We start from the raw sequence: 19,427 nt of genomic DNA on the forward strand, positions 1-19,427 counted from the left end.
GACGTTTGCTGCGCTTGGAGCCGCTCGAGGACCTGAGCTGGCTGGTGGTGGGATGCACACGGTGGTTTGGATGCACACACCATCTGCCTGCCTGCTATCTCAGCCTCACCCGCCCCGCCCTGTGCTGCCGCTCCCGGCCCGCGCCGCCCTGCAGGAGCAGCTGGATGGCGACCTGCTGGTGTTCAGCCCCTACCCCTCCCTCTCTAAGTTCCTGCAGGACTCGGGCCTCACCGGCAGCCAGCACACCTGCGAGGCGGCCTGGTGCGGCGCCGCTGCCGCTGCCCCCCTGGGGCGCCCTGCCGGCCGCCTGCCAGCCTCCGGCTGCCCGCTGGCACTTGTCGTGGATGCTGTGTTCATCTAGGACGCCCGCCCGCCCCTGCCCAGCACTCTTCATCCCTTGGCCTCTTTCCATATTGTCCATCGCTGCCCCTCCCGCCCTGCCCCGCCGTCGCAGGTCCATTCTGAGTGACAGCTACCGCACGCCGCTGCACTTGCTGCACCCGCCCCACATTGTGGCACTGGGTGCGCTGTGCCTGGCCGCCGTCATCGCCCAGCTCGACCTGCGGGCCTGGCTGCAGGGCCTGAACGCCGACTTTGCAAAGGTGGTGGAGCGGGGGGGCACGGGGTGTGCATGCATGGAACTGGTAGGGGATCGCGAAGCCAGGCTGCTGCATGGGCCTCTTTTGAAACGAGCCGGGCTCTTGAGAAGCTTCCTCCGCCTGCCAGCTGCAGGTGCACGAGGTGGCGGCAGACATGCTGTCCTTCTACGAGCACCACGCCACGCCCATCAGTGCGGCGGCGGCGCAGCAGCACCTGAACCTGCTGGGGCTGAAGGCGCTGCCGCTGCCGCAGGCGCTGGCACCGGGGCCGCCGCGACAGCCGACACAGCAGCAGCAGCTACAACAACAGCAGCAGCAGCAACAACAGCAGCAGCAACAGCAGCAGCAGAAGCGGTAGCGCACGGCCGACCTCCAAAATGTAATCAGTACTTGCGGCAGAAGCCTGCCTTTATTCGCTGTTGGGTTCCTTCGCCAAAGGCAGTGTAACGCGGGGGGGCGCCAGCGCCCCTGGGCACGCAGCATGCAGCACACGACTTCTGGCGCAAGATACCGCATAATGCATTGAGTTCAACTGAACAAGCGGCATTCGGACGCAGAGCCGAGCTCGCTTGGAGCTTGCGGCAGCGATGCTGAGCAGCACGGGGCTACGGGCAGCTGCTGCTTTTCAGCGCAACGCTCTAGTCAGTGGCCACCCCTGCCCTGCCGCTGCTGCGAACTGTTACATAAACTCCTCAGCCCCCAGATTGCGCGACGATGCTCGGAGCACCCTTCCCGCTGAACTGTACAAAGCAGCGGCGGCGGCGGCAGCGGCGCAGAGGGTGCTGCCGGGCCCTACAGCCCACCAGCCCGTGCTGCACATTGCGGGGGGCGGCATGTGGTTCTACTGGAAGGCCGGGGTGCTGAAGTACCTGCAGCAGCACCATGACCTGGCCGCCGTGCGCCTGCACGGCTCCAGCAGCGGCGCTATGGTGGCGGTCCTGGCGGCCAGCGGCGTGGACCTGGAGCGAGCGGCGGAGCGGGCCGGCGAGGTGTTCACAGAGCACGGGGTGCACGACAGGTGACAGTTGGGGGATCAGTGCCTTCTTGATAGGACACACGCATGCATTGCTGCGGGAGGCGGCAGCCGCCGCTGCACATGCACTTGCCGGAAAGCAGCCTCAACTGTCTCATGCTCGGTGTGGTGCAGGCTGTTTGGCCTGCTTGGGGTGTGGGGCTCCATTGCGCGGCGCTGCCTGGAGGAGCTGCTTCCAGAGGATGCCCACACGCGGTGGGGACACCGGGGGGCGTGCACCCGCGCTGGCTGTCAGCTTGATGCATGAAGGTCATCAAGGGGTGTCGATACGCCAGCGCTGGTCCCTCCTTCTAGCACAGCACACTGCGCTCCCTGCAGATGCCTGGGCTGACGCAGCCGCCGCCCCACTGCCGCTGCCGCCACAGGTGCACCGGCCGTGTGCGGCTGCGCATCACCGCCTGGCCGTCGCTCAGCCCGCTCTTCCTGGAGCGCTTCCACTCCAAGGCCGACCTCATTGATGCGTGCATGGCCTCTAGCCACCTCCCCTTCCTGCTGGACGGCCGCCTGGCCGCGAGGGTCAGGGGTGAGGCGAGGCGTCGCGCCCGCTCGCCACGCTGGCGCCTGGCTGGCTGGGAGGCTGCTCGTGGCCCAGCAGGCGAGCGAGAGGCAGATAACACGGCTGCTGTTTCAGCACCACCGATCCTGTGCGTGAGCCACCTGCCTGCAGGCGTGAAGGCCATGGATGGCGCCTTCTGCCGCTGGGCGTGGATGATGCGGCAGCCGGGCGGCCTGCGCCGCCTGCTGAGTCTTGGCGTGGGCACCATCGGTGGGGACCCCGTGCCGAGCGCCGCGCCGCAGGCGCTGGAGGCGCGGGATGCGCGGCCTCCGTCAGCGCGGCAGCAGGCGGGCGCAGCACAGCATGCTGCGGCCTCCTTCATGCTGGATTACACCTTTGATGAGGCGCTGGGGCCCCTCAGGTGTGGCATGAATGCTGCCTGGGTTTGCAGTACTGCCACTGGCCTCTCACAGCAGCGCATGGTGGTGGTTGGCACTGCGGCTGCCGAAGCACTGCTGTTTCTCTTGTGCACGGCATGCACCCGCAGGCTGCGGTTTGGGGCGGTGCGGCTGCGCACCGCAGAGGGGCTGCAGCAGCTGGTGCGGAGCGGCTTCGAGTACGGCCAGCGGCTGCACACGCAGGGCGTGTGGGCGACGTGGCTGGGCGGGGCGCCCCCTTCGCGGCAAAGCACATGACGCTGCTGGGCATGTACCGCAACAACAACATGATACTTGGGCGCATACAGGCATTGCACAGCATGCTGATATCGCTTCGGACTGTTTTCCACTGTTGCTCCCTACTTTCTCTTGCCTACTCTGCTCTCACGCACTGATTTGTTGCTTTTCGTGTCGCCCATTCTTTTGGATACTTTTGCTTACCCATCTTTATGACGTTACCTCGCTTTGGTGCCTCCTGCCTGGGAGCCGTGTGTGCAAACGCTGCCAGTGAGCATTGGCGGCAACCGGTGGGGAGGGGGCACCGTGGACCATCTCATCCAGGCTGCCGGCTTATCCTCAACCTGCAGCCTGTTTGATTTTCGGGATGCCCACTTGTTGTTTTTGATGAGCCAAAATGCAGTCCAGCTAACCTCAGAAGCACCAGCGGTGGCGGCCCGCTGTGCTATGCATGCAGCAGTGCCAAATGTGCCCGCTGCAGCTTTCGGAACCCATCAAAAACCAACAGCAGCAACCATGCTGATCCTATCAGGCGGGTTGCAGCAGGCTTGCAGCCACGCGATTCACGGCGCCGCCATGGCACAGCGCCACTGGGCGGCCTGCACGCACCCCTACAAGCGGCAAAGAAGACAGGGCGTGCTGGCGCAAGCGCAGGAGGGAGTGCCCGATGTGTTCCTCGAGCCCGCGGTGGCGGCGCCAGCGGCGGCCACCTCGTGCACTGCCGGCGACGCCCTGCAGCTGCCCGAGCCGCAGCACATCATCCTGCTAGACGACTTTCTGGATGCCGAGCTGGCGCATCAGCTGCGGGAGTACTATGATGAAAAGTGAGGAGAGCAGGGGCCTGCTGTGCTACCTTGCAGGCCACACCGTGCGGGCGATGCCGCGTGTGCTGCCCTGGCACGCCACCCCAGCGTGTCCCTGCTTCTGCAGGATGGTGCTGGACCAGCTGCGGCCGCCGGAGAAGCGGGCCGCCTGGGGATCCTTCGACGCGCCCCCCGACTTCCGGCTGTTCCGCACCCCCGCGCACGCTTTCTTCCCGCCCCAGCTCCACGCCAGGCTGGAGGAGGCGCTCGCGCGCTACGGGGCGCGGGAGCTGGGCTGCTGCAGCGTGTCACCCATCACGCTCAGGTCTGGCGCTGCTGAACACGTATCATGCACCTGCCGAGCGCATCTGGTGCTGCACCCGAGATTGCAATTGCCTGCTCCCCTCCCTCCCCTCATGCCCTCCCCACCCACCCACCACCCACCCACCACCACGAGCCACCCCCTGCCCCCTGCCCCGCAGCTACTACGTCAACGGCTGCACGCACGGCTGGCACTGCGCCGCGCCGCAGGGCCCCTTTGCCTTTGTGCTGTCGCTGACGCGGTGGGAGGGGCGGGGCTTCAGGGGCGGCGAGCTGGTCATGCTGCAATACAACATGTGGGAAACGGATGAGGCGAGCCAGAAGCTGGGGGTGGATAAAAAGGGGGCAGGGTAAAGGATGTTTTCAGTGGCTGGGGGGAGCAGCCGCTTTGGCAGGGCGTGCTGGCTGCATCAGCCGAGGCCCTTCCAATGGGGCCCCATCTCATCCCGCCTCTGCCCTGGCTCCCCCTGCCAGTCCACCCTCATCGAGCCGGTGTTCAACCGCATGGCGCTGTGGGATGGACGCATCTCCTATGCTGTGCGGCAGGTGCGCCGAGGGCTTGGGCATGGGGAGGGAGTGGGGCGGCGGCAAAAACGCGTCCCCATGGCACCGCACCGCCATACAGGAGCCGATCTGGGTCCTTGCCGAGGGCTGCCTGTGCCCACATGCCTCTGGCGGCGTGCACGGTGCGCTACCTGCCCACCTCTGGAGCCGCTGCCGCTGCTCGCGGGCCTGGCGCAGGTGGAGGGGACCGACGACCCGCTGGATGCGCGTGTGGTGCTGATTGGCTGGTACAACGAGCCATCCCTCTTCCTGACGGGTGTGTGCCAGCGTGTGGGTGCGCCGTGGCGCGTGTGATGGGCATGGGTCAGGCTGTTGGTGGTGCACCAATGGTGGCAGGGCCCGGCGCTCCAGGCGGCAAGCCGGCTGCGGCTGACGCGGCCCTTGCGCGTCGTGGCGTGTAGGGTCGCTGAGCGAAGCGGAGGCGGCCCCCGGCCTGGAGGCCTGCCTGGAGCGGCTGCACGCGGCGCTGGGCGAACCGGCGCCCGCAAGCGGCACCGTGGTGCTGCGCCTGTCGGTGTGCGGCGAGACTGGGCAGGTCGGCGGCGTGCGGTGGCTGGTCAACACGCTGCGGGCGGACCCAGAGGGCCACACGCCGCCCTGGGCCGTGGTGGAGGCGCAGCAGGCGGCGATCGCCGAGCACTGCTGCGCGGCGCGCTTCCAGCCCAGCGCCGACGGCGGCGGCACGGAGATCACCCTGCCCCTGGTGTTCAAATGACGCCGGCGTCTGCTCCCTGCAAGAGCAGTGTGCAAGACCGGACGACCTGCAAGCGGTGTGGAGGCAGCTGTCCATGCATCGACGAGCAGGCATGGTTTAGACCCACAACCTGCCCTGTGCCTGCCTGGAAGAGGGGGGTGCCAAGAGGTGTGCAGCATGTTTATTCACAGCTCCAGCGGGCGGATGGTTGGAAGTATTGGCATGGTTGTGGTGCTGGCAGTCAGTAGCAGGTGCAAAAGCCCAGGAGCAAGGGCAGGGAGACCAGCAGCTAGCTGTGCTAGAGTCTGGGCAAGCAGGGCAGCACGGGGCAAAGGGAGCGGGTGTGCCAGGCTGTGCCGGATGGACAGGAAAAATGGCGGGGCCACGGCCAGTGCGAGGAGGGAGAAGTGCGCACTGGTAAAGGACATTTGTGGCAGCTACGGAGGTCGGTCAACAGCAGTGGTGGATGATGCAATCAGGAGGTCAGTTGTGAACAGTCGGTCAATGGTACGGTGCAGCACCTGGAACTTGGGTCAAAACAGGCGGCGGTGCCCAGGGCAGGGAAGTGCCTGGGCGCGGGGAAGTGTGATCTGCGGAACTGGATCCCCTTTGTGTGGACCTGCTGCTGGTGATCCCCAGGGCTCACTTGCGCGCGCGCATGCCCAGGCGGTTGCCGGCGCGGGGCCGGCAGTCGGCGGCGGCCGCCTTGCTGGCGGCAACCTTGCGCTCCGCCGCCGCGGCCTGCTTCTTGCCAGAGGTGTGGGCAGGTGCCTGGAAGAAAGCAGTCACCTTGGTGGCCAGCTTGGCTGCCACCTCCTTGCCATCCAGGCTGCGGGCCGAGCGGCGGCGCGCCGCCGCTGGCTTGGGCTTTGCCGCGGCGGCCTTGCCCTTGGCTGCGTTGGCGCCCCGCTGGGCGGGCGCAGCTGCAGCAGCCACAGCAGCGGCGCGCTTCTTGGGTGCAGCGGCGGCCTTGGCGGGGCGGCCTGCCCTGCGCTTGGGCGCCAGCGCCTGCAGTGTGTCGGGGGAGGGGCAGGCGGGTCGCAGACGGTTTGGGTGATGAGCGGAAGGCTAGTCCCGAGTGGGCTCTAGCCATGCTTGCATGCACGGGTGCAGGCTACCACCACAGACACCACACCAGCACCGCGGCACGTGCACACACCTTGGCAGCTGCGCAGAAGGCGGCGGACAGCAGGTGCCACCTCAGCGCGCGGTACACCAGCACCGCGGCGCCTGCACCAGCTGGCACCGCCGCGCCCTGCCGCCGCTGCTCCAGCTGCACAGCCGCCGCGGCCGCCGCCGGCTCTGCCGCCGCCTCCTCTCCCTCGGCATCCGAGCCGGCGGCGGCGGCGGCGGCAGCAACTGGGTCAAACGGCACATCCAGCCATGCGCCCCACGCCGCCTGCCGCTTGCGAGCTGCAATCTCCTCAGGGCCCTCCCCGGTGCGCTGGTGCACCTGGGCAAGCGGGGGCCGGGCAAGGAGGGAGGAAGCCAGGCAGGGGTAAGGGCTTGAGCACCAACAGCCGCAGGCCACAAGAGACCCCTGGGTCACATGCTACCGCCTCGCAGCCACACCTACACCGCCCCAAGCACGCGCCCAGCCGCCCACCGCACGACAGACGCACGCATCGCTGCCTCTTGCCACCAGCCCCGCCAGGCACCAGCAACCAGCGACAGCCAAGCCAGCCCAGCCTCGGCGCCTCACCAGGAAATCGTGCACGTTGTCAAAGCCGGCGCCCCGGGCCTGGTTGATGATCTGGTGGGTGGGCGCCAGGCCCAGCGCCTTGCGGCACGGCCCGCAGTTGCAGCACGAGGCGCAGCCGTCGCCGCAGGAGCCGCGGCAGCGCGGGCACACCCACTTGCCGCTGGCCTCCGCCTGCGCGATGTCCTCGCCCTGCCGGTTCCTGAGGCACAGCTTGCTGCGCAGGGGAGGGAGGGGCGGGCGGGGGCAGGCTGAGCGCAGGGTGCTACCCGGCACAAGCAAGGGCATGCCCAGTCGCTGAACGACGCCTCTGTGCCTCCCCACCCCTAGCACTCCTTTGCACACAAGAACGCCACACGCCGCCGCAGCCAGGGCCCTCACCAGAAGGAGACGGCCAGGCGGCGGCCGTCGCCGCAGTCGGGGTGGCTGCACGTCACATGCTCCTCAAGCGTCTTCTGGCGGCACCAGTGGCAGGTCACCCCGTACTTGCTGTCATACACGCGGCCGCCCTGCGGGAGCGGGCAGAGGGCAAAGGGGATGAGCAAGGACAGGGCGGGGAGGGCTGGATGAGCAGGCAGGATGGCACGAGGAGGGGAGAGGAGCCCAGCGGTGGGACAGAGGAGTGCGGTGCTGCTTCCGTTGCTTCCGTCTGCTGCTGAGGGAAGAGAGGCAGGGACGGCCACGCAACAAGCACCCGAAGCTGGTCGGCCACCCGCTGACCGACAGGCCCACCACCCAGCAGTCGCTCACCTGGATGCGCACCCCCAGGCCAGAGTCAAAGGGCCTGCGGGGCACCTCCGCATCCTCGCCATCCACCTCCCTGCACCACGCCAGGGGTGGGGCAGCCGGCCAGGGCAACACGGGTGGGGCAGGGCAACATAGGGCAGGGCACCTCTCGGGCAGGACGCATCAAAGCCAGGCCAGCAGTGCTGGGGCTGGGGCTGGGCTGCGGGCGCATCGAGCACGGCATGCCAGTTGGGTGTGCTGGCTGGCTGGCCCGCGCCCGCCAGCTCCCGCTCACTTGACGCGCCGCTCCCTGATGACGGCCAGCTGCGAGGGGTCGACGCCCACGCGGCGCCGCCGCGGCCGCGCAATCAGGTCCAGCCTGCGTGCGGGGCGAGCGCTGGCGCATGGATGGAGCTGCCTGGCGGCCAGGGTGCCCGCCATGCCCACGCAAAGACTTGGGCACGGCCACCGCACCACCACGGACACACGCCACCTCCACCAACCTGCCCCCAACACAACTGCAAAAAGCTCCACCCCCTCGATGCCCAGCTCCCCAACACCGCAGGCCCACACATCCACCAGGCACCCCCGCACACACCACCAGGCACCACCCACCTGTCAATGCCCAGCTCTCGGGCAAACAGGTTCTCCTCATTGTACTCAGGCTGGTCACCCTGCAGCCGCCCGCTGCGCCGCACCTCCACCTGCATCAGGCAGGCAGGCACGCAGCGCAGGCGCGAGGGTGAGGGGAGAGCGAAGGACAGGCGGGTGGCTGGGCAGCGGTTGGGCGGCGGTTGGGAGGCGTGGCGGGCGGGCAAGGCGTGGGCACGGCGTTCTTGGTGCCGGGCCTCATGCCAGCCCCTGCTGTCTGCCGTCCCGGGCTGACACCCGGCCGCACGGCAGCACAGGGCCTGGGCAGCAGCAGATGGGGCGCAGCAGCAGGTATGGAACAGCGGGAGGGCCAGACCTCGATTTCATACATCTTGCGCTTCCGGGGCGCCGGCTTGGGCTTGGGCGGGTGCGCCCCGTCCGCCACGTGCTGCAGCTGCGTCGCTGCCTCGGCGATGCCCAGGAACTGCAGGGCGGAGCGGCCAGGGGCAGGGGCAGGTCGGCTGGTGGGGCGGCGGTGGGCCAACGGCTACAAGGGCCAACGGCCGGTGCTGGTGGGCCGCCCAGCACCCAGTGGTTGCGGATGTGGTGCGAGCCCTGGATCCGACAGCTTTACGGGGCCGCGGCAGCCGTGGCAGTGTGCAGCTGCCTGCACCAACAGCTGGGCGGCAGGCCGCCAGGGGGCCGGCGCGCCGCCGCTGCAAGAGCGATGCGATGGAGTTGCAACAAGTGCAGGCCACCCTTCCCGGCAGCTGGGAACCGCCAGCAGTGCCGGTGGAGGTGCAGGAGCAACGGCGAGTTTGAAAGCGGAGGCCCCATTGCAGGGCCGGCGGGCGCTACAGTCGCCTGCTGTTGCCTGCGACGATCGCCGATGGCAAAATCATACGACAGCAGCCTCCAGGCGCAGCGAGCACGCACCGCCATCTTTGCCTGGTTGGCGGCGATGCGCTGGGCACGAGCCTGCTCATAGTCGGTCAGCGGCATGGTCCCAATAGTCCTGGGAAGCGATCGGCAGTGATGGGTCGGGTGCGCAGGCGCAGAATGGGGCGGGAGGGAGGTGGGCAGCCCAGGAAGGCTGCCTTCCAATTCAAACACACGTGGACAGGCAATGCAGGAAGGAAGAGTGGAGCTCTTGAAAGCTCGATAATTGAGCTAGAGGAACAAATAAGATCACTTTGGGCCCTGTGGCGGCGCAGCTAGGGACAGCACAGGCTATGAAGACTGCCCGCATGTGAAGGGCTGCGCTGCTCTTACCGTGAAGGGTACGCAATCAAAGTTTTGGCTAAGAATGAGCTGCTTGTCGGATCCTGAACTTCGCCATTGCCCACTGGTGATGGCTGCGCCCGGGTAGCCGCTCCCGTGAGGGTGGGAACTCTAGCTCTGGGCCATGCAACCCTGGAAGCTACTGCTTCCCGGGTGCTATAACAGCTGCCAATGGCCCAGGATGGACGATGCCTGGATGGGAAAGAGGTCCCGCGCTGCGGCGCCCTGCCAGCTGACTAGGCCTGGGTGTAACCCTGCCCCCTCATTTTCTCTATGCCGCAGTATGGGTTAAATAACCATGGTTAGCATACTTGGTTATTTCACCGTTAGACAAAACAGTAACCCACCCAAAACCCCGCTAACCCGTACTATGCCATATGTATGTGTTAGAGCGACGCGTTAGAGCGGCGCTGGCGGCATGAAATGCAGGCAGCATGTTCCAGGTGATGGTGCTAGATGCGTTTCCCATTGACAATTGCACCCTGGGAGCTCTGGAGTATGTGTGAGGATTTTTCTGCTCCCTCCAGGCTTAGAGTGAACCCGATTGGCATGTGCGCTGTCCCCACGCCGCCGTTATTATACCGTCCCCGCCCGCGGTTACTATGCCGTATGAACCCTCTCCCAAAGCGTAGTAACTACCCTCAAAATTCGTCTATGCCATAGTAACTGATTAGTATGCTAACGTAGCATACTAACCCGTATGGTTACACCCAGGCCTACAGCTGACGGCGCATCTCGCCCAGAGTCACCCACGCGCGCCGTCTTCTTCTTGTAGCATTGATTGATATTCACATGCATATTGTCGAAATGCGACGCTGCTCAGCCCTTCTCCTCGCTGCGCTGTGTGCGGCCGCCCATGTCGCGGCCAGTGCGCATGCCACAGGTAGGCGCAACCCTTCACCGGCAGCAAGAGGATGCTGACGGGCCAAGGCGCGCCGCCGGGCCTTGGCACCTGCGGCTCACCCCCGCCGCGGCCTGCACCCCCGCCGCAGGATCGCTCTCCCACTTCCTGGACCGGGCCGCCGGGATCCAGGACTGGCTGGTGGGCACCCGCAGGGAGCTGCACAGCTTCCCGGAGCTGCTGTTTGAGGAGCACAACACGAGCGCCACCATCCGCCGCCACCTGGACCAGCTGAACATCCCGTACCAGTGAGCCAGGCGGGGGTGCACGCTGGTGCCAGCGTCTGGCTGGCCGTGTGCCTCCGCTCATCGGTGTCAACCGCAGCCTCTTCACGGCACCGCCACTTTCGAGCCCCTGCCATGTACCTCCCCTGCCACTTCTTGCCAGGTTCCCCGTGGCCAAGACGGGCGTGGTGGCGACCATTGGGTCCGGGGCGCCGGTGGTGGTGCTGCGTGCCGACATCGATGCCCTGCCCATCACCGAGGAGACAGGCCTCGAGTTTGCCTCCCGCAACGGCGGCCGCATGCACGCCTGCGGCCACGACGCCCACATCACCATGCTGCTCGGCGCGGCGCGGCTGCTCAAGGGCATTGAGGCGGAGCTCAAGGTGTGTGTGTGTTTGTGGGTGGGTGGGTGGGTGGTTCAACAAGTTGCAGCTCAGCCTGCCCGGGTGCTTGCTTGCCTTCCTGGCGTTGCCCTGCTCTGCTGCGTGCGCCTCGCCCACCCCTGCCACCCCTGACCTGCCTGGCATGCTTGCTTTGCGCAGGGCACGGTGCGCCTGCTGTTTCAGCCTGCCGAGGAGGGCGGCGCCGGCGGCGATCTGATGGTGAAGGAAGGCGAGTGGCCGGCGCTGCTTGCGCCTGCCCCCGCCTGACTGCTTGCGCCTCCCCCCGCCTGGCTGCCGCTGCCTGCCAGCGCCACCTGCTGCGCTCGCCGCCGCGCTCGCCGCCGCCGCTGCGGTAGCTGCCGGTCGCAGGCGACGGCATGCCAACGGACATGAGCGGGTTGCTGCCGCCCCCTGCAGGCGCGCTGGATGGAGTGAAGGCCGCCTTTGGCATGCACGTCTGGCCCGCCATGCCCTCTGGGGAGGTGGCCTCCCGGCCTGGCACCCTGCTGGCAGGCGCCATCCAGTTCGAGGTGACAGTCAGGGGCCGGGGAGGGCACGCCGCCATGCCCTACCTGACAGCCGACCCCGTGGTGGCGACGGCGGCGGCGGTGGGCGCGCTGCAGAGCCTGGTGGCGCGGGAGACAAGCCCCTTCGATCCTGCCGTCATCTCGGTCACACGCATGGCGGGCGGGCATGCCTTCAACGTCTTCCCCGACACTGGTGAGCGAGCGGCTGGGGATAGCGAGAAGTTGCGGGGCATTTGGAGGGTACAAGGAGCAGAGAAGGGGGTCGGCAGCACGCCACCACCCATCCCGAAAGCTGGCGCAGCAGGCTGGCCAGCTGGCTTGGCTCAAGCGCGAGCAGCCTCCATGTTTGCCTGCCTGACCTCGCCTCCACCCGCGCGCCTGCAGCCACCTTTGGCGGCACGGTGCGCTCCAACAGCGACGAGGGCATGCAGCGGCTGCGGCGCCGCCTGGAGGAGCTGGTGGCCTCCACCGCCGCCGCGCACGGCTGCACCGCAGAGGTGCGGTGGGCTGGCACCGAGGATGACGCAGCGCTGGCCCTGGCGCTGGGGTCGTGCTGCCTACTGCATCCAGTCATCGAATCCTCTGGCGCCTTGATGGGCCAGGGCCAGCTCGCCTGCGCCTTGCTGTCGCCTGCCTGCCCTGCCCTGCATGTGCATCACGTGTCTGCCCCACGCCCACCTGCGCGCAGGTGGACTGGATGGAGGACTCGATGCCCTACTACCCACCCACAGTCAACGACCCAGAGGCGTTCAAGTTTGCCATGGACGTTGCCGGCAGGTGCGGCGGTGTCTTACAGGCCCAACTTTTGGCGGCGGTGCACGCCCTTAGGGCTCAGCTTCTGTTCCTTGTGGGCGCAGGCTGACCGCTGGCGCTGGCACCACGGCGCGGGTGGGCGAGACGGAGGCGACCATGGGAGGGGAGGACTTTAGCTTCATCGCACGTGCCGTCCCCTCCTGCTTCATCTTCCTGGGCACCCGCAACGAGACCGTGGGCGCAGGTGCAGGGGTGGTGTGTTTGCGGTGGTGGTGTTGGTGTGGCTGTGGCGGAGGGTGCAGGCGGATGCCGAGCGCCTTGCTGCATCGATTGTGCCCAGTTTGCGGGGCAGTGTGTACCACCAAGCCACCAATGTAACAGACGGGCACCAGCACGGCACTGCTGACGCGATTGCCTTGGTGCTGTGCCTCTGCCCTGTGTGCAGTCCATGGCCTGCACACGCCGCGGTTCACTTTGGACGAGGGTGTGCTCAAGGTTGGGGCGGCGCTGCACACCGCGCTGGCATCCCAGTACCTGCAGCAGTGGCACGAGCGGCACGAGGGGGAGCTGGAGGGGACGGCGCGAGAGGAGCTGTGAGCTTGCGGCGCCACTGGCAGCCAGCCCAGCGTCATGTTATGGACCGTGAAATGTAATGCCAATTGCATCTTCCAGCAAGATGTTTGAACCAGCCTGGGTGAAGGCACATGGCTGCGGCCCAGGAACACGTTTGGTGGTGCACCATGCGGCGGCACGCCATGCACGAGGCGGCGCCAGGTTGGCTGTGGAGGCACTGGAGCAATGTGTAAAATAATCTGTATGACTGACAATTGGCTCTGTAGCTTCATCTGCATTGCCCCTTCGCCTGCGTAGCCAAGGCTGGGCTGCCGCCACGATGAGCCTGGCAGCCCCACTCCTGCTGCACTACAACGTGGATTGCCTTGCACCATGCGGTAGCAGTGGGCAGCTCGTGGCGGGCCTCAGCAACTTCATCGGCCCCTGCTGGACGGGTGGCATCGCGCTGCTGTCTGCAGCCGGCGAGGGCCCTGCGCAGCTGCAGACCCTGGTCGAGCTACGGGCGGGCGTGCCGGCGCTGGCTTGCCTGCACCGGGTGGACGAGTTCACGGGTGCGCAGCCGCCGCTGCCGCCACTGAACCTGCTGTGGTCTGATAGCCCCAGCCCTCACTGTTGTTTGTACACATGCAGGCCGCCGCGTGCTGGCCATCGGCAGTGACGATGGCTGTGTGGAGCTCTGGTACGTTAGCGGTGAAGCTCTAGAGCTCTCCCAGGCCAAGATGCTGCACAGCGGCGCTGTGGCCGGCCTGGCCGCCGCACCCGGCGCCAGCCAGCTGGCCAGCGCCTCTGCAGACGGCACGCTGCGCGTGTGGGACTGCGGCCAGCTGCTGACCAGCACCGCGCAGCTGGGGAGCGGCGGCGCGGCTCAGCACGCGGTGGCATGGACGGCGGACGCGAGCACCCTGGCATCTGTGGGCGATGCCGGCAGCCTGTGCCTGTGGGACACGCGGCAGCTGGGCAGCGCACCCGTGGCGGTCGCAGCGGTGGGCGCCAAGGCGCTGTCACTTGCAGCGGCGCCAGCGGGAGGCAAGCAGCTGCTTGTTGTTGGAGACCTGCTGGGGCGGGTCAGCGTGTTTGATGCCCGCAGCCTGGGCAAGCCCCTGCAGCAGCGGCAGCTGCACGCAGACGCGGTGCACGCCCTTGCCGCCGCCGGCAGCGGCGGTGGCAGCGGCAGCTTGCTGGCCTCTGGTGCCGACGATGGGGCCATCATGCTGCTCGACTGCGCTGACCTGGCGGCCTCTCGCCAGCTGGCGCCGCCGCGGCCCGAGGGCCAGGTCCCCTGCTACATCCGAGCGCTGGCATGGCAGTCGCCCGACGGCAGCAGCCGGCAGCAGCTGTATCGTGGCGGCTGGGACCAAATCGTGGCCCCGGTGCCCTTGTGAGCAGCCCTTGCCTTTCTGCATGCCTCCCGCAACTCTATCTGTCTCGCACTGGCATGATCTTTTCATACGATCTAATTCCTGTTTCAATTGCTGCATAAGCATGTGTAAACATGAAATAGTGGGCAGTGCAGAGAGCGGTGTATACACAGAATGGGTTGGGTACGTTGGGAGGGTTGGGAGCACCGAAGCAAAGCAGAAGAGAGAAAATGGGGCTGTCGCTCGATCTCACAGGCGCTACGGCCGCAGGCAGCAGTCTCACTTGCGTTGCTTGGGCGGGCGCTGTTTCTGCCGCGCCCCTGCCTGCAGCTGCTGATTGGGCACAGGCACCGAGCGGAAGCGTTGATCCTGCTGCGCCGCCTGCTTGTGCCGCTTTGCTGCTGCCTGCTTCTTCTGCTCGGCTGGCGACCCCAGAAACTCCACCACGCCATCTTTCACCACCACTCTTTCTGCCTCTGCCGCCTTGCCCCCCTGCTTGGCCTTCCCGCCTTCGCCGCCTTTCGCCTTGCCGCCGCCCTGCTGCCCCGCCGCCTGCCTCCCCTGCTGCTGGGCGGGCTTCTTCTTGGCTGGCCCGGCCCCCTGCTGCTGCTGCTGGCTGCCGTTAGCACCAGCTGCGTCGGTAGCCTTGCGTTTCCCTTGCTGCTGCTGCCGCTGCTGCTGCTGCTGCTGCTGCTTCCCCTGCTGCTTCTGCGCTGGCGCCTGGGCCTGCGCTGCCGCGGCCTGCCGTGCCGCTGCCGCCGCCTGCTGCACCCGCTGCTGCATGATGGCCGGCAGGTCGGCCGCTGCCATGCACGTCAGTCGCGCCCGCGTCTGCGCCTCGGCCAGGCACGAGCCGCCGCTGCTGCCGTGCACGCCCGCCGCCGCCGCTTTGGTGAGGTCCCACAGCTTCAGGCTGCCATCTGAGGAGCCCGTGGCCGCCAGCAGCCGCCCGCCGGCGCTGCTGGGCGGCAGCAGCGCCAGCGTGCGCACGCGGCTGACGTGGGCCCTGCTGATGCACAGCAGCTCCACACCCGCCTGCAGCCAGGGCGGGCAGGCCAGGTGCCCAGCGCGTTGGCATGCACGTCCGCAAGGGAGGCGCGGCAACCAGCAGGGCAGCGCGGCCGGCTTCCCATGCACAGAGCGCAGGTGGAGAGCAGAGTCCTGCGCAAGTGCTTGTGCAGGCGCAGGCAAGCACAGATGCTGCGATCGTGCGCAAGGTGCCGGTGCAGGTGCATGTGTGGGTGCCACACAGGGCGCTCGTCCCCTCAAACTTGCAGAAAACCAGAGTGTCATCACTGTGGTCAGTCCAAGTGTAGGATGTGTGAATGGTGTTTCTTTCATTGGGGCGGCACCTGGCGGAGCTGTGATGGTGCAATAGCGGCGGCGGCGACATGGAGCAGCAGCATGCAGCGTGCAGCAGCGCCGGCGGCAGCGCAGCAGCCGCGCAGCAGCGCCCAGCCAGGCGGGGGCCAACCTGGGCGTCCCACAGGCGAAGGCTGCCATCCTCACAGCCGCTGACGATGCGGTTGCCGGGCGCCCAAGCCATGCACAGCGTGCGGCCCGGGTGGCTCAGCGTGCACAGCACCCCTGCACAAACGCAAGGGATCACAACTGCCACGCCTCAAGCGACGTCTCTTTCCAGCCCATCATCCCACGGCCTGGCACGCAGCCACGCCTCAAGCCACGCCCTGGCACACAGAGCCCGGGCGGCCCGCCAGCGCAGCGCCCCTGCCCACGCACCCGCGTCGCCCTGCACGCCGTGCACCGTCAGCCGCGCGCCGCACAGCAGCGCGTAGCGTGCGCCGCCGTCCTCCCGGCAGAACTCCACGCCCTCCGCCTCCACCTCCAGCCGCACGTGGTAGGTGCAGCGCCCCTTAACAAGGTCCCACATGCGCATGAAGCCATCCCTGGCGCAAGAGGGAGGCGAGGGGGCGGGCAGGGCAGGTCTAAAGAAGCAGCGCACAAAGCGGTGAGGCAGCTGCATGCAGTCAAGAAGGCAGCGGCATGGGCAGCACCACGGCAGCCAGCGGCCATGCCCGCCTCGCCGAGGTGAAACTGGGGATCCAGGAGATGCCGGCGGTCAACAGTGCCAGCCCGCCAGGCGGCGCCGCTCACCGGCTGACGGTGAGGGCGAGCAGGCCCGAGGGGTGCACGCTGATGGCGGCCACGTCCTTCCTGTGCCCCCGCATCGTCTTGAGGCACTCCCACCCGCCGCCGGCCTGCCACACGCTGACGCTGCCGTCGGCGCTGCCTGAGAGCAGGTGGGTGGGGTTGTAGGCGCCTGCCGGGGCGAAGAAGGCGAGGGCCGTGACGGCGCCCTCGCCTGGGCTCATCAGGAAGCCAAGATCCTTATCGCTCTGCCAGGGGAGCAGGTGGCGCAGGGGCCGGGGAGCGGGGAGCGGGGGGCATGTGTTCAGCCGTGCAGCGGGCGCGCCTGACGCTGGGCGGGGCAGGGCGGCGCACATGGCCGGCGTCACTGCGCCTGCCTGGCATGACATGTTACCACACAGTCGACTCAGCTGGGCCTCTCACAGCGCTCCGTGGCCCTCACCTTCAAGTCGTACAGGTGGATGAGGTCATCGGCGCCGCCAGTGGCGCCCCACTGCCCCGCCGCCGCCACGCACTTGACCACGCCCTTGTGCGCGGCGTGGGTGAAGCTGCGGTGCAGGCCCAGCTTCTGCTCGCCCTCGGCTGCGTCGCCCTGCACGCGGTTGGGTTGGACGGCAGCGGGCGTGGGGTTGCAGCTGCGCCTGAGAGCGGCGGCGGTAGCCAGGGCGGCGGCGGCGTGGCTGGCACGCGCTGGAGGTGCCGCCCGCCCCGGCATGATTGACCTCCTCACCTGAACCTCCCCTTCCAGCTGGTAGCCGAAGAGGAAGCGCTCATAGCAGCCCGCAAGGAGCGACATGTTCAAGCCAGCGCGGAGATGGTTTCAGGTGGCAATGACTATATATGTGGCAGTCTAAAGCGGATCGAGGGGAAGCGGGTTCAGAGCGAAAGGGGGTGATCGGTTGGGCAAGGCTCTCGACCATGCATGCACCCGCAGCGCTGAGAGGCTGCTGAAAAGCGTGCACAGGCCAACCGAGGCTGGAATTGGGCATCCAATGCCTCTCTGGCGGCGCCTGGCCCGGGGCCGCCCTCAGCCGTCCCAGGCATTCATGCCAGCGGGGCGAGCCTAATGGCCCTCTGCCAGGCCGCAATCGGTCTCTCTTGACGGACGTGCACTCGCCCCGCCCGTTCTAGCAAGGCCAGGGTGAGTTACGCAGCGCTGGGAGTGATGCCGCCCGCACGTCGTGCTGTTGCTGGGGCTCGCTGGCTCTGCAGCGGCCTGCATGGACCTCGGGGCATGAGCCGCGCCCGCTGCTGACGCCATGACCCCCTGCATCGCTCCACCATGCGCGGGCCTTGCCGCTCTGCGGGAGCTGCTAGCCTCCTGTTCGGCTCAAGGGCATGCACCAATCGTTGCCCGACAGGGTGCTGTGGCCATCCGCTTGCTGCTCCGCCTCCCATGTCGCCGCCACGCGCTCGTCTCACCGCTGCTGCCATCCTCCCTGCCACTTGCAGCACCATGAAGAACGACGAGGTGAGGGGGAGATGCGAAGACAGGGAACAGACTGGTTGCAGCTCTAGGGGCCCGCAGCAGTTGCAGCAGGCGGGGCAGCAAGCAGAAGCCGGAGCCGCCGCATGGCAGTCAATTCCATTGGTCTCAGCGGCAGCCAGGAGGCGCCCCCTGTGGCATGGCAGTGGAACGTCGGATGTGCAGCACATGGCACATGCTGTCCTGTTTCGGTCGGCGGCTGATGCCGCGGCAGCAGGCAGCATCGAACGCAGTGCTGCAGGTGCTGAGGGTGCCGCCGTGTTGTGTGGTGTGTGTGCAGGGCGAGATTGTCGATCTGTACATCCCGCGCAAGTGGTGAGCAGCAGCGGCAGCAGCAGCGCCAGCATTTCGATTCAGCAGCCGGACCGCCAGCGGCAGCAGCCGCTGGCGCCTGGGGTCGCGCCCGGCCATGTGTGGCACGCCGTCCTATGGGTGGCAGCGATTGTGGCAATACCTGGGAGTGGGGCCATCAGCAACGTTGGGGCAACCCCCAAGCAGCTGGCAGCCTGCCTCAGCAAAATGGGCTGTAAGCTGGCACCGAGCCCTCCCGTCCTGCTGACCATCCTCACCTCCGCATCCGCCTCCCGCTCGCCCGCCCCGCAGCTCGTGGACCAACAAGCTGATCACCGCCAAGGACCACGGCAGCGTGCAGCTCAACATTGGCCACCTGGACGAGAGCGGCGTGTACAACGGCTCCTTCTCCACCTTTGCCCTCTGCGGCCAGCTGCGCAACAAGGTGCGGCACATGCCCTCGTCAGGTCTCGCCTCGTCTGATGCTGTCGCCTGGCTCTGCTCGTGCCCATCTCCGCTCCTTGCGCCCCGCTGCGTGGCATGGCTGCGGCAGGTGGCAGGTGGCACTGGTGGTGTGCCAAGGTTGGGGTGCGGCGTGGCGTGGCACGGGAGGGAGCGCTGTGTGTATCACGCTTGGGACTGCGCCCTGCTTGCCTGTACAGCCGCCATCTGAACCGCGGTGCGCATGCTGGCTTCTGCTTGCCTGGGTGTGCAGGGTGAGGCCGACTCTGCGCTTGACCATCTGTGGACCGCCAAGAAGGCTGAGATTGGCCAGGGCGGCCAGTAAGCCTGCGCCACGTAGCCCACCAGGCACGGCGCCAGCAGCAGCGGCGGCGGCCGCCCGGGCAGCCAGCCACAGCAAGCGCTGCATGGCTGGAGGGTCACTTTGGGCACGCCTGGCCCTGCTGTAACGCACTCTTCGTTGCTGGCCAACTGCTGGAGCTGCCGGCTAGAGAGGGGAGCCGTCTGCGGCCAGGGTTCAGAGGAGACGGGGATGTGTTGCTGAGTGCAAGGGGGCATGGCGAGACAAAGGCACGAGGTCGCTGTGGGGTCCATTGGACGCAGGATCTCTCGCAGCAGATTTCACCAATATCGGGGTTTGACCAGGCCTATTCTTGCCTGCTGCTGCGCGGAGTTGGCACCCGCCTGTCACAGACCCTGCACATATGTTGGTAGATGCGTGAGTATGGTTGAGTATGGTTGGAGAAATCAATTGCAGCCCAAGGCCAGGCAAGGGCCCGCCACTGGCATGCGGCAGCGCCAGCGCACCGCCCGTGGGGTCACATCACATCCCCTCCAGCTTCAGCGCACATCTTCTTCGGGGCCGTTCCTCCAACTGTC

General features: G+C 67.4%; 8 protein-coding genes across 8 annotated transcripts in view; 6 read left to right on the forward strand and 2 right to left on the reverse strand.

Moving 5' to 3' along the window:
- The window catches only part of CHLNCDRAFT_49663 (hypothetical protein), a gene marked incomplete at both ends in the record, with an annotated part of 1,887 nt that extends 930 nt beyond the window's left edge, over positions 1–957 (forward strand). The window contains 3 exons of the mRNA XM_005851852.1: positions 155–261; positions 455–602; positions 733–957. Of these exons, the coding sequence (XP_005851914.1) occupies positions 155–261; positions 455–602; positions 733–957 (480 nt within the window). The remainder of the gene's footprint in view (positions 1–154; positions 262–454; positions 603–732) is intronic.
- A 475-nt stretch (positions 958–1,432) lies between these two features.
- Positions 1,433–2,823, forward strand: CHLNCDRAFT_133552 (hypothetical protein; the record flags this gene model as incomplete). Its single annotated transcript, XM_005851853.1, has 5 exons — positions 1,433–1,617; positions 1,747–1,827; positions 1,998–2,155; positions 2,300–2,549; positions 2,676–2,823. The coding sequence occupies 5 exons, from the start codon at positions 1,433–1,435 to the stop codon at positions 2,821–2,823; spliced, it is 822 nt and encodes a 273-aa protein (XP_005851915.1).
- A 555-nt stretch (positions 2,824–3,378) lies between these two features.
- On the forward strand, positions 3,379–5,205 carry CHLNCDRAFT_133553 (expressed protein; the record flags this gene model as incomplete). The annotated part of the gene is made up of 6 exons (XM_005851854.1): positions 3,379–3,626; positions 3,733–3,930; positions 4,088–4,256; positions 4,401–4,472; positions 4,638–4,746; positions 4,892–5,205. 6 exons carry the CDS (start codon positions 3,379–3,381, stop codon positions 5,203–5,205), a joined length of 1,110 nt encoding a protein of 369 aa, XP_005851916.1.
- A 1,531-nt stretch (positions 5,206–6,736) lies between these two features.
- On the reverse strand, positions 6,737–7,386 carry CHLNCDRAFT_18747 (hypothetical protein; the record flags this gene model as incomplete). Its single annotated transcript, XM_005852182.1, has 2 exons — positions 6,737–7,100; positions 7,265–7,386. Coding segments are annotated over 2 exons (486 nt in total), but the record flags the coding sequence as incomplete, so codon positions are not given.
- Positions 7,387–10,355: 2,969 nt separating this feature from the next.
- Positions 10,356–12,866, forward strand: CHLNCDRAFT_18222 (hypothetical protein; the record flags this gene model as incomplete). Its single annotated transcript, XM_005851855.1, has 8 exons — positions 10,356–10,630; positions 10,770–10,989; positions 11,149–11,222; positions 11,384–11,709; positions 11,901–12,013; positions 12,205–12,330; positions 12,420–12,528; positions 12,715–12,866. 8 exons carry the CDS (start codon positions 10,356–10,358, stop codon positions 12,864–12,866), a joined length of 1,395 nt encoding a protein of 464 aa, XP_005851917.1.
- A 295-nt stretch (positions 12,867–13,161) lies between these two features.
- On the forward strand, positions 13,162–14,224 carry CHLNCDRAFT_133557 (expressed protein; the record flags this gene model as incomplete). The annotated part of the gene is made up of 2 exons (XM_005851856.1): positions 13,162–13,393; positions 13,473–14,224. 2 exons carry the CDS (start codon positions 13,162–13,164, stop codon positions 14,222–14,224), a joined length of 984 nt encoding a protein of 327 aa, XP_005851918.1.
- A 255-nt stretch (positions 14,225–14,479) lies between these two features.
- CHLNCDRAFT_133558 (hypothetical protein) lies at positions 14,480–17,105 on the reverse strand (the record flags this gene model as incomplete). The annotated part of the gene is made up of 6 exons (XM_005852183.1): positions 14,480–15,235; positions 15,675–15,787; positions 15,941–16,107; positions 16,316–16,557; positions 16,752–16,901; positions 17,040–17,105. 6 exons carry the CDS (start codon positions 17,103–17,105, stop codon positions 14,480–14,482), a joined length of 1,494 nt encoding a protein of 497 aa, XP_005852245.1.
- Positions 17,106–17,409: 304 nt separating this feature from the next.
- Positions 17,410–18,918, forward strand: CHLNCDRAFT_29353 (hypothetical protein). Its single transcript, XM_005851857.1, has 5 exons — positions 17,410–17,450; positions 17,762–17,780; positions 18,076–18,110; positions 18,399–18,531; positions 18,802–18,918. The coding sequence occupies exons 2-5, from the start codon at positions 17,766–17,768 to the stop codon at positions 18,871–18,873; spliced, it is 255 nt and encodes an 84-aa protein (XP_005851919.1). The 5' UTR covers positions 17,410–17,450; positions 17,762–17,765; the 3' UTR covers positions 18,874–18,918.
- The last annotated feature ends 509 nt before the right edge of the window (positions 18,919–19,427 follow it).

This window comes from Chlorella variabilis, assembly GCF_000147415.1.
Source record: "Chlorella variabilis unplaced genomic scaffold CHLNCscaffold_1, whole genome shotgun sequence".
NCBI classification, from domain to species: Eukaryota; Viridiplantae; Chlorophyta; class Trebouxiophyceae; order Chlorellales; family Chlorellaceae; genus Chlorella; species Chlorella variabilis.